Source organism: Takifugu rubripes, chromosome 9 (assembly GCF_901000725.2).
Source record: "Takifugu rubripes chromosome 9, fTakRub1.2, whole genome shotgun sequence".
Taxonomy (NCBI): Eukaryota; Metazoa; Chordata; class Actinopteri; order Tetraodontiformes; family Tetraodontidae; genus Takifugu; species Takifugu rubripes.
In genome coordinates this window covers 9,516,911-9,527,785 of record NC_042293.1, presented here as the reverse complement: position 1 = coordinate 9,527,785, position 10,875 = coordinate 9,516,911, and the positions used below count along the sequence as shown (strand labels likewise).

The 10,875-nt window shown below is 42.9% G+C and overlaps 2 protein-coding genes across 2 annotated transcripts; one reads left to right on the top strand and one right to left on the bottom strand.

Annotated features, from left to right (window-relative positions):
• Window positions 1-581: 581 nt before the first annotated feature.
• etfa (electron transfer flavoprotein subunit alpha) lies at window positions 582-5,237 on the bottom strand. The gene is made up of 12 exons (XM_003967435.3): window positions 5,105-5,237; window positions 4,192-4,341; window positions 3,983-4,064; window positions 3,747-3,829; window positions 3,538-3,637; window positions 3,330-3,437; window positions 3,141-3,242; window positions 2,953-3,021; window positions 2,774-2,856; window positions 2,030-2,095; window positions 1,779-1,859; window positions 582-1,048 (listed from the first exon to the last, which is right to left on the bottom strand). The coding sequence occupies exons 1-12, from the start codon at window positions 5,141-5,143 to the stop codon at window positions 1,013-1,015; spliced, it is 999 nt and encodes a 332-aa protein (XP_003967484.2). The 5' UTR covers window positions 5,144-5,237; the 3' UTR covers window positions 582-1,012.
• A 1,558-nt stretch (window positions 5,238-6,795) lies between these two features.
• isl2a (ISL LIM homeobox 2a) lies at window positions 6,796-10,255 on the top strand. The gene is made up of 6 exons (XM_003967434.3): window positions 6,796-6,965; window positions 7,382-7,571; window positions 7,800-8,059; window positions 8,259-8,545; window positions 9,036-9,203; window positions 9,644-10,255. The coding sequence occupies exons 1-6, from the start codon at window positions 6,908-6,910 to the stop codon at window positions 9,758-9,760; spliced, it is 1,080 nt and encodes a 359-aa protein (XP_003967483.1). The 5' UTR covers window positions 6,796-6,907; the 3' UTR covers window positions 9,761-10,255.
• The last annotated feature ends 620 nt before the right edge of the window (window positions 10,256-10,875 follow it).

Genomic DNA, 10,875 nt, shown 5'->3' with positions numbered 1-10,875 from the left:
CTGTCCAGAGCCGGAAACCAGAGAAGCGATGGTGCTAAGGGGGTTAGTTCCTCTGATACACTTTGTAAGAATTAAATGAACTGATGTGATTATCTATTATAGGTCCATTAACGATGAATCACTTCCTGAAGGCTACACGACATTGATTTTTATCACCAATGCAGGAGTGTTGGCTTTTTTTTTTTTTTTTTTAGCCAATCTAGTGTGTTCACAGAGTCCTGGGCTTGGATCGCTGCAGGGTGCCGAGGAGCTCTTCGTAAACAATGGCAACATTTTTATCTCAATTTTATCAGGGGAAGAAAATGGCATTTTAGTCTGGCGGATTAGACGTGATTAATTGGTTAAATCCAGGTGCCACGGCTGGAATCTGACAAAGGCTGTTGGTACTGGCGGGTTAAGAACGCTACACTTGGTCTGACTGTATATGACCGATTTGACACTGATCACGCTTAAAAGTTAAAGGGGAGAAGTATTTCAGGATAGGTTCAGCCGGCCTAAACAGACAAAATACCGTGTGAAGGAACCGAAATGTGGAGACGATCAGGCTGTAAAACCAGAGCATGAACCTTGTAAGATTTATATTTGAAAATGTAACACCGTTTATTGAACTGACAGGGATTTTCTATCTTGTCTTGAAAAGAGGGCGTTGCCAGCTGAACATCCAATAAAGGAAAACATGGCAAAAAGTTCCTTGGCTCTTATTTTAATACATTTCCTTAATTCACCTGAAAATCTACATATTTGATAACCAGAGCTCAAGCATCCCCTAAAGTCCTTGAACAGAATATGAAATGCAAATCACAGACACCTCTACAACTCCCTCCAAGCACTTCAAAAGAAATTATTTAAACATTGAGAATAAAGGCCTGCAGCCACTTGGAGAGGAGATGAGGAGAATGAAACAAACATGGAGATTCAGAGGTTTAAGGCGGCAGATGTCCTGCGTTTGCTCCTGAGTTCGTCCACGGTGGATTCTGGGTTAAGCGACGCCGAGTTTGGCAGGACTTTGTCTTCACTTGTCCAGCGCTGCAGTCATCTCGGGAACAGCCTGACGAGAAAACAGAGCGCAGCCATTTTACAAGGGGAGCAGCAAACATACAAAACGACCCAAATTGGAGTTTCATTGGTAAATGTAAGTATTAAATGGCCTCTGCAACTTCAGAAGTGAATCATCAGTCACTGCCTGCTCCAAGTTGGGCTGAGGTATCACCTGTCCATTTGGGAAATGTAGAAAGCCCATTCATTTTAATCAGCTATCTGAGGACTGATCACATGTAAGGTGATCTCACCCAACAGGTCACAACTCGAGTGACACTAGATATTATTGCTAATCACTTCTGCCCAGTCTGTCGGGACACCTGGGCTGCTCAGGCAACACCGACAGGCTAAATAAAACATGACCCACAGCACACGCATGAAAATGTGAACTACTAGTCTTTCACAAACAGAAGCGGACTCTGGCGTTTGACGTGCCAGCACTCTTAAGCTCGCCGTCAGCGAGTACCAGCTCGACACGAGAAACCAATTAAGTGTGTAAATGGCCTGGCGAGCAGAAATGAGAGGCGAAGCGGAAGCCAACTGTGCTGGATCTAATCAACGCGTTAGCGTCTTCGGAGCAGCAAGAAGTACTGCTCAGTCAACAGCTACAGGTCCTCTGATTAATGCAAGGGCTTAATAATTGGACGTTTCCATTCGTTGGGATGAGGCATCGTACAAAATCAGTGGGGAAAAGCGTTATGAGCAATTTAAGATCAGTGATGTCAGTCCTAACATCTTACCTTGAAAAGATCAGCAACCAGCCCATAATCAGCTACCTGGAAAATGGGAGCCTCTGGATCCTTGTTGATGGCAACAATAGTCTGGATTTAAATTTAAAAAAAACAAAGCTTCAGAAATATAGTTTACAAGGACACCAAGCCTTTATAAAGAATTTTGAACCTACACTATCTACACAGGAGATCGGTGTAGATCAGATCTTAAAGGGTTAACATAGGAAAGATGGCCTGACCTGTGGCTCAGGTTACTTTACCTTACTGTCTTTCATTCCAGCCAGATGTTGAATGGCGCCAGAGATACCAACAGCGATGTACAGCTCCTGTGGACGCCAGGTTGGATGTCAGATAAGTGGTTTTTGCTTTCTTGGGAAGGTTAATTCATTGGAAAATCCACCACAAAGCAGATCCAGTTAACGACCTATTCTCTTCTTTTCATATTCTTATGTTATCAATTTGTAAAGTATCTATTTTTTAATTGTCTTAAATTAATCATTTTAATATGTATTGCATCTGAAGAGGCTAAAACAAATCATTTTATTTGACTTACTACAATAAACATTTTATTTAAGCAGGCCCAATTAAACAAAGCCAGTAAAAACTATATTTAATTTAATTCAACAAGCCTGTCGTAACATTTGGAAAATCCAATTTGTCTGGCCTGAATCTGCGACCGGACACTCGCTGCACTCTGCTTAAATGGATCGGATAAATCATTTAGCCCCTCTAAATGTGCCATTCAGTACATTTTGCAGGGTCTAATGTGTGGATAATCACAGCAGGGATAACCCAGCTCCAGCAAGATAATGGGAAGGTAACCTTTTTAAGAAGGCGGAAGCGTTCGGCCCAGCCTACTAGATTGCAGCCTCAATGCAAACGGCGTTTAACTCAAGCCTCAGACGTGTCCACTGAATACTACAACTGTGCTTGTCTGTCTTCAAACACGCTTTTGGATTCATCTGTTGCAGCAGAAGATAAAATAATAAAAAGAAATAACTTACCGGTGCTACGATCTTCCCGGTCTGCCCGACCTGCATGTCATTAGGAACATACCCGGCATCAACAGCAGCTCTGGAGGCACCGACTGGAAACAGGACATTTAGACATTTGTTTGCATGTTTTCCTGATGATTAAAAAAAGTGCAGGAACCTTTCCGACAATGACAATAATCCCATTTTACCTGCAGCGTTCATCTTGTCGGCAAGGTCATAGAGCAGCTTGAAGTTGTCTCCACTCTTCAGGCCCCTTCCTGGAAAATGATGCGAGTTAATTCTTCATAAACCTCAACCTATATCCAGCGATGCTCGGAGGATACTGCCGATTTTAGATCCCAGAACTTCTGTCACATATATCAAAAAAAATTCCCACCTCCCGACACCACGACCTTTGCACTGGTCAGTTCAGGACGGTCGCTCTTCGTCAGGTTTTGCTCCAACCATTCAGAAACTCCAGCAGCTGGAGTAGCAGCAACTGCAGTCGGATCCCAAACGATAAAAACAAAGGGGTGAAAACATCTGCGATCGTACCTGGGCATGCGCCGCGGGAGTGTCAGCGTACCATCTGCTGTTGCAGCACTTCCTCCTGCCGCAGCAGCCTCAAATGATGTCCCTCTGACTGTGAAGATCTTGACTGGCTCGTTGCACTTAACAGTGCTGAGAGCATTTCCTTTAAATTAAAATATTAAATAAGTACAAAATCAGCTTGCAAAAAATGAAGTGTGATACAACGCTGTCGTGGGATGTCAGTACACGCTGTCAGATCTTACCAGCATAAATGGTTCGGACAAATGTGTCTGGAGATTTGATCTCAACTATGTCAGAAATCGGTGCGACGTCTAACTTTGCCGCCACTCTAGGAAGCAGATTCTACAGTGGGGGAAAAGCACAATTTTGGAGGAGAAACGTTGGCAACTCCTGTGTCTGCCAAGCAGAATCATCAAAAAATATCCATATAATACTTTTGTCTGTTACTCACCTTCCCAAAAGCAGATGCGCCAGCACAAATGTGCGTGAAACTAAACTGCTTCTGCGTTTCCAGGATTAGTGGAGCCAATTCCTCTAAAGAGAGTCAAAATGAATAAATGATAATACAAAAGATAATGAAACAGGATCAGCCGCATGCAAGTACAAATCCTAATCAGCTGCCAATCACTGTGTGTACTATAAATTAGGTTACAGATATCTTGAGTTAAAAGGGGAGCGTGGACGTACCAGGCAGAAAACCTTTGTAAGAGTCATGCTGAGCCACCAGAACCTTCTTCACACCCTGTATTTGGCTGATTTCCTCCACCACCTGACAAAACAATTGGATTTGCTGCATTACCCTTTTCTAAATTTTCTAATCTCATCTGCAAATAATGTATGCATAATAACAAAGTCCCATACAGCATACTGGGTGTAGAATCTAAAGTATTACCCACCTTTGTACAGTTTGTTCCTGCTACCAGACATGACACCTCACCACCCAGTTTACTGGCAGCAGTGATGGCACTGAGTGTGATAGGGGTCAGCTTGTCATTGTTGTGCTCTGCAACCACCAAGGTGCTTTGAAACCTTTGGAGGAGACCAGCCTGTTGGAGACAAATATCCACAAAAATTGCATGTTTAGCCCCTCACATTCATATCGATATTTACTGACATTCAGAAAAATCCCAACAGCAGACTCTAGAAATAAGCACACGTGTTTATGCGTTTGTCCTTTCATTTGCTTTCTTCTCATTTACTTCCTCACTCTATCCTCACAGATAACTTCTGATCCTGGTTTCACAGGGCTGATAAAACAACCACGTAAGATCAACAGGCAAACAATCCTGTGGCAGCAGGATAATACCAGCCTCATCTGGACACAAGTGTACACTGCCAGTAGAGAAAGGTCACTCATGCGATCATGTAGTCAAACATAAATAAAGAAGTAGCATACAGCGTTAATCGCTGGTGGCAATCATAGAAACAAGATTACACATGGAGCACCTTGTGTGCTAGTGGATGCTTAAATAACATTTTTAGTGATGTAACGCTCTAGGTTTCATAACCGCTAATAGCTAAGCTAACATCAACAACAGCTTCGGAAACGTGAGAATATATATACTACTGCTCTAGCACTGACAACAACGGTATTATATTAACATCAAAATTGGTAATCAATGCTGTCACACAATAAAACCACAGCCAGACTAGACTTTCTCAAACCACAAGTGTTGGCAATCTGCAAGTTAGCAGCAAGCTACTCAATCAGTTTAGTTAGATTTTTTTAAAATATATATTAAAAAAAACTCTCAGGTCGGTTTTACGTTTGCAGCGTAATGCATGTTTTGTTGACTATGCCAAACTTACCAGCTGTTTCACGTTTGTTTTGTTGAACGCTCTGTGCATCTTGAAAGAGTGGCACGACGTGGTGTTCACTGCTACTGACAGAACTATGCAAAAGGTCGTCTGCAGAGATCTCGCGAGAACACAATGAAAAAGTAAAACGAGACTTCCGGTTATTCGCTCGCTCGTTAACCCTGATAACCAAAAAAACGCAATAAATTTAAATACTTTACAAAAACACAATGTAATAGAATAATTATGACGATAATAAATGTTGTCCTTAAATGAAACACACAATCATACCTGCAATATAATCAGTACAGTTAAAAATGATTACATTGATTCATACACAAAAACATATTTAAATATTACTTAAAATAATTACACAATGTAACCTAAAAGAGTGAATCCAGGTACTTGGAGAGAGACCATTCAGAAAGAGATCAGAACACACTAACAAAGGAATCAAATGTAAAAAGTATTTCTTCACAACTCTGAGGTTGGGCAATAGTCTTAAGGTTGAGGGTAGTTGACACCAGCTGTGCTGTACAGTACAGGAATGTAATTAGATAGTAGTCTTAAGGTTGAGGTTAATTGATACCAGTAGCACAATACAGCGAAGGGTCATATACAGGGTTCCATAGGATACTAGGTGGCTTTATGATCAAATCCCCCTTGGCCTTGACCTTTTGGAAGTTTCAGGGTCAAAGTCCAGGCACGTACAACTCCCAACTGGTTCAGGTTCCGTTTAGAACTGCAGCACTTCCCCACCAGTAGGTGGCGCCGGTGGCCCTTTACCTGTACAGATCTCTCACACGCACCCGTTAAGATGGGATCACGTCTGAAAGGTGAGCGAGTACTCGTCACACTAGCTCTGTCTTTAAACGGACACAAGTAAGCCTCGTTGCAAAATAGATGGGAAACTTCGCTTAACCGGTTTGGTGACCATTATTACACACAGCAATTTAGAAAACGCAATAAATGCTAGAAGTAAGAACATTATTACTCATACTAAATACACATTTTCATCCTACTACAGTAAAGTTATCTAGAGTCCCCAGATCGCCTCCTCACAATTAATACAATATTATTTTTATATTTATCTATAAATCATGATCGAGAATATGAATAACTTTATTGGATTGTTGTGTTTCCTTCAGTTTGTTCCACGTCTCATCCAGTAGAGGACGCTCTACAGTAAAAAGGGTCAATTGGGCCAAAACTGACATTATTACAAGTATTACTATTATTATTAGTAGTAGTAGTAGTTTTAGTAGTATTATTACTACTACCACTACTATTATTAATGTTATTATTGTTGTTGTTGGGCGTACTGCTTAGGGTTAATTATGGGGCACATATACAGTTTATTTATGTCATCGTGCATCTATGTGATGACTGATACAGACAACAGAAACATGAGCTGTGGATGCTACATGTTTCAGTTTACAATTGCTGGATTATAAGAAATGTGTTTCATGGTCACATTATATCAGATAATTTCAGAGCTGTTAATTGGAAGAATGTCCCGTACCGACAGTCCAACCACCGACAGTGGTTGGGGGGGGGGGGGGGGCAGAAAAGACACTTGAGTAAGAATTTTAAAAAAAAGAAAAGAGAGAGGAGAGTGGGGTTCCACAGGCAGATTTGCATGGGCGCCCTCTCCCCACAGAGGTCCGGGCTTGCAGACGTCACTGCTCCAGTATCTTTGCTTTCTCTCCACCTCTCGGTGCAGGAATACAAGTTTATCCCCCAGCAGGGACGGGACGGACTCCTCTGCGGCTCCTCCGCATCGTCTGTCGACGCGCACCGGGCTCCTTCTCCTGTATGCTGGACATCCTGCTCAACACTTCTTTCTTGGATGATATGGGGGATCATTCAAAAAGTAAGTCCGCCTATTTTTTTCTAAAGAAAACAAGTAAACGCGGATAAGTGCTAAGGCCTATATATTTATAAGTTGTTTAATTCATTATTCAAATGTAAACTGTAGCATTTATACATGTATGTACTTTCCTTAAATGATGAATAATAAGTAAAGTATTTCGAAAGTCAGTTTATAAAATGGTTCAAACAAAACAAAAAAGAGGCCTTCATAGCATTCTCTTTTTAGAAAGAGACTGTGATCTATATTAGATGGTTTAGTTTGTGATATATTAAACGCGTGTTATTTCTATAATATTCTGAAAAATGCCGTTTTGTGGTCAATGTTCCACGTCATATCCCCCAATAAACTGGTGAAGTGGTTGAACGCGGATCGAGGAGTTTTATTTAATGATGTGATACATTCCCACTCTTACGCAGAGAAGTCAGGAATTGCGATGTGCGTGGGCTGCGGAAGTCAGATACACGACCAGTACATCATGAGAGTGTCCCCGGACCTGGAGTGGCATGCAGCCTGCCTCAAGTGTGCAGAGTGCAGCCAGTATCTGGACGAGACCTGCACTTGCTTCGTCCGAGACGGGAAAACCTACTGTAAAAGAGATTATGCAAGGTGGGGAATGTAAGATTATTTTAGACTAGTTTCTCAGAGGAAATCCATCAAAAAAGACCAAAAAGAAAAAAAAGACGCAGACTTTTGCAACTCAAATGCATCCCTGGCCCATAAATTCCAGAAATGGAATCCAACCCTCTCGCAGCATTTTTCTTCCCCCAGAACTGAGCACGAACACAACAGAAGTTGCGTTAAATTCTAACCCCCCACCCCCGTCCTCCCTTTTAGGTTATTTGGCATCAAATGTGCGAAGTGCAACATGGGCTTCTGCAGCAGCGACTTGGTGATGCGCGCCCGGGACAGTGTCTATCACATGGAGTGTTTTCGTTGCTCGGTGTGCTGCCGACACCTCCTGCCGGGGGACGAGTTCTCTCTGCGGGAAGATGAGCTCCTGTGTCGGGCGGATCACTGCCTGCTGATGGAGCGGGCCTCCGCAGGGAGCCCCCTCAGCCCGGGAACCATCCACAGCAGACCACTACACATCTCAGGTACTATTAATATCATTATTATTTTACTTATTATTATTATAGGTATAGTTGAAATTGACTCATGCTTATAAAAATGCAGTATTTAAATATTAATATTCGTTGTAATATTAAAAAATATGAAGTAATCTTCATTTAGATGATTTATTTAGATACATTGCCTCAATTAACCAAAATGATTTGATGCTTTATTTCATGTCAGATGCGGTTACTGTTCGACATCCTCCTCATCATCGAAACCACGGCCATAAACAGTCGGAAAAGACCACCCGGATCCGGACGGTGCTGACCGAGAAGCAGCTCCACACCCTGCGGACCTGTTACAACGCCAACCCGCGGCCGGACGCCCTGATGAAGGAGCAGCTGGTGGAGATGACCGGCCTGAGCCCCCGGGTGGTCCGGGTCTGGTTCCAGAACAAGCGCTGCAAGGACAAGAAGAGGTCCATCTTGATGAAGCAGCTGCAGCAGCAGCAGCACAGCGACAAAACCGTGAGTCCTGCAGCTTTTATTCAGGGAAAAACGGTGCAGCGTGAAGCTTCTACTGGCGGAAACGTCAAGTTCAAATAAAGCTCAGTTGAAAGTTGAAAAAAAAATCCTAAAAGAGAGAAAATTTGGCTTAATGGCAATTTTATGAATAATTAAAAAAAAACACATTTGAATTGGTGTTTCTTAAAAATATTTACATTGTACATTTTTAGTATATAATTTTGCCATCCAGTCACTGATTGCAGCAGAAATATTAATTTAGACTCCTTAATTCCACAATTCCATAATTTCAAAAAGGACAGTATTGTTGTCGTCATAAAGCTTTTCCTTTTTTCTTTAAAAAAAAGAGTTATCACAGCATTCGAGTGAATTTGAGCGTTTTCACGCGTTCACGTTGACGTTGCGTTTGCGCAAGAAAAGCGCATCGTCTAGCGCAATGCGCTAATTTGAGTGGCTTTCATCATGGTCGCCTTTCCTTTCCTCCTTCACGCAGAACCTGCAGGGCCTGACGGGCACCGCGATGGTGGCAGGCAGTCCGATCCGGCATGAGAACACTGTTCAGGGGAACCCTGTGGAGGTGCAGACCTACCAGCCACCGTGGAAGAGTCTCAGCGACTTCGCGCTGCAGAGCGACCTGGAGCAGCCAGCCTTCCAGCAACTGGTACTCTACCATTCATTTACCCTTACATCAAATATGAATATATATCTTTAAAAATATATATTGTATTTTATGGTTCATAAAGGTTACTATCAAACAGATCTGGAGAATGATTAAATTAAACCCGACAGGTAAAGTGCTGCTTTGCCTAGATCGGCCCCCACGTGGAGATGTTGTGGTGATATTTAAAACACGCCTGGTGAATTTCTTTTATCATATGTTTTTAATGACAGACACAGCATCAGGACAAAAGAGATGCTTTGACTAATGCTTTCCACATCCACCCGGCCCCCGGCTGACATTTCTTTTCAAGTCAGTTACGTGCTGACATATTTTCTAACTAGGTGTTCTGGGGGTGTTCCGTGACTGGTCTGGAACCCGCGTGGGCACACAAACGGTTAAAAGAAATTCCACCTTTTTAAAACCATCTTTTCCTCTCGTAGGTGTCCTTCTCTGAATCGGGCTCTTTGGGGAATTCCTCCGCCAGTGATGTGACCTCTCTGTCGTCCCAGTTACCGGACACACCGAACAGTATGGTCCACAGTCCCATTGACACGTGAAGAGGCCCAGAGAGGTCAAGCTGGAGGTGTGGACCACGGACCATGGACCACCGGCCACCTCCGCAGGACGCGCAGGGATTTCAGTGTCATTCAGTTGTTTTCTTTAAAAAAAGGGATCAAAAGAACCAAAATGGATTACATATTTACCAACGGAAGGAATGTGAGGCGGACTAGTTCCTTTATATCCCCGATTGAGTTGGACTGGAGTTAAAGGGAGACGAACTGGGGCTTCTCCGTGAACCAGAAATTCCTCACCTGAGCTTTATGGGACACTGGACGTCACTGGTTTCGGGCCACAGACCAATATGGATCGGGAAAGAGACGACACAAACTGTGTAGATAGACGTGCATGATTTTAAGCTTCAGTATGGATTCTTGCCAGTGAATGAGCCCTGGTATGCGCACCGGTCTGTCCTGACAAATAAGTTATTATTATTTATTAATTGAAACCGACATAGCAGATCTTATCAACAATAAAACAGTAGTTAAAACTCAGATTTGAATGCATGATTGGTTTGATTTATTAGGTGAAACACCAGGGAGTTTCCCGGGATTCATTTATTAAACCTTCGATATTAAACTGGCAGAACTGTTTGAAGCTCAAACTCAGTTGTGGGCAAGAGGAGAATTAATATTCGTGTTAAAAACGCGGAGGAAATTCCGATTACAGCTCGGTCTTTAAAGTCTGTTTTTATTTAGACTCGGGGAGCTGAAATTAAATTGAATCCGTTTTGCATGTTCGATGCCCGCAGCTGAACGATTCTGCTGCTTATACCTTTAAAAATAACTTATTTAGATAAATGTCACGGTGTCAACCGGGATCGAGACTCCAGGTTCTCAGTCTAGACAGCGGCCAGGCAGCGGCGGCCGCTTATCTGCTGCTGGCATCACCTGCAAAGGATACGCTGAATGGACCCAAAACAAAGCGCGCAGCGCGGCTGAGGGGACTCCAGCCCGCGGACGCATCCTGGCCTGTCCTCAGTTTATTTTCATTCCAGGAGGAATCTCAGACGGCAAATAGCCCCGGGACAAAAGAGCGCGCAGGTCAAGCTGGTGCTGACACACGACACCCCAACAATTTGTAAGGGAGGATCGGTTTTTATCGGTGAAATGGG

What these genes read in the sequence shown, in the direction of transcription:
- etfa (XM_003967435.3), bottom strand. Translation starts at nt 5,143, where the DNA reads ATGCACAGAGCGTTCAACAAAACAAACGTGAAACAGCTG. An exon ending in AAAGGTCGTGGTGTCGGGAG is followed by an intron (nt 3,022 to 3,140) that starts GTGGGAATTTTT and finishes ATCATTTTCCAG; the next exon opens with GAAGGGGCCTGAAGAGTGGA. An exon ending in CGACAAGATGAACGCTGCAG is followed by an intron (nt 2,857 to 2,952) that starts GTAAAATGGGAT and finishes TCCTGTTTCCAG; the next exon opens with TCGGTGCCTCCAGAGCTGCT.
- isl2a (XM_003967434.3), top strand. Translation starts at nt 6,908, where the DNA reads ATGCTGGACATCCTGCTCAACACTTCTTTCTTGGATGATATGGGGGAT. An exon ending in CAGACCACTACACATCTCAG is followed by an intron (nt 8,060 to 8,258) that starts GTACTATTAATA and finishes ATTTCATGTCAG; the next exon opens with ATGCGGTTACTGTTCGACAT. An exon ending in AGCCAGCCTTCCAGCAACTG is followed by an intron (nt 9,204 to 9,643) that starts GTACTCTACCAT and finishes TTCCTCTCGTAG; the next exon opens with GTGTCCTTCTCTGAATCGGG.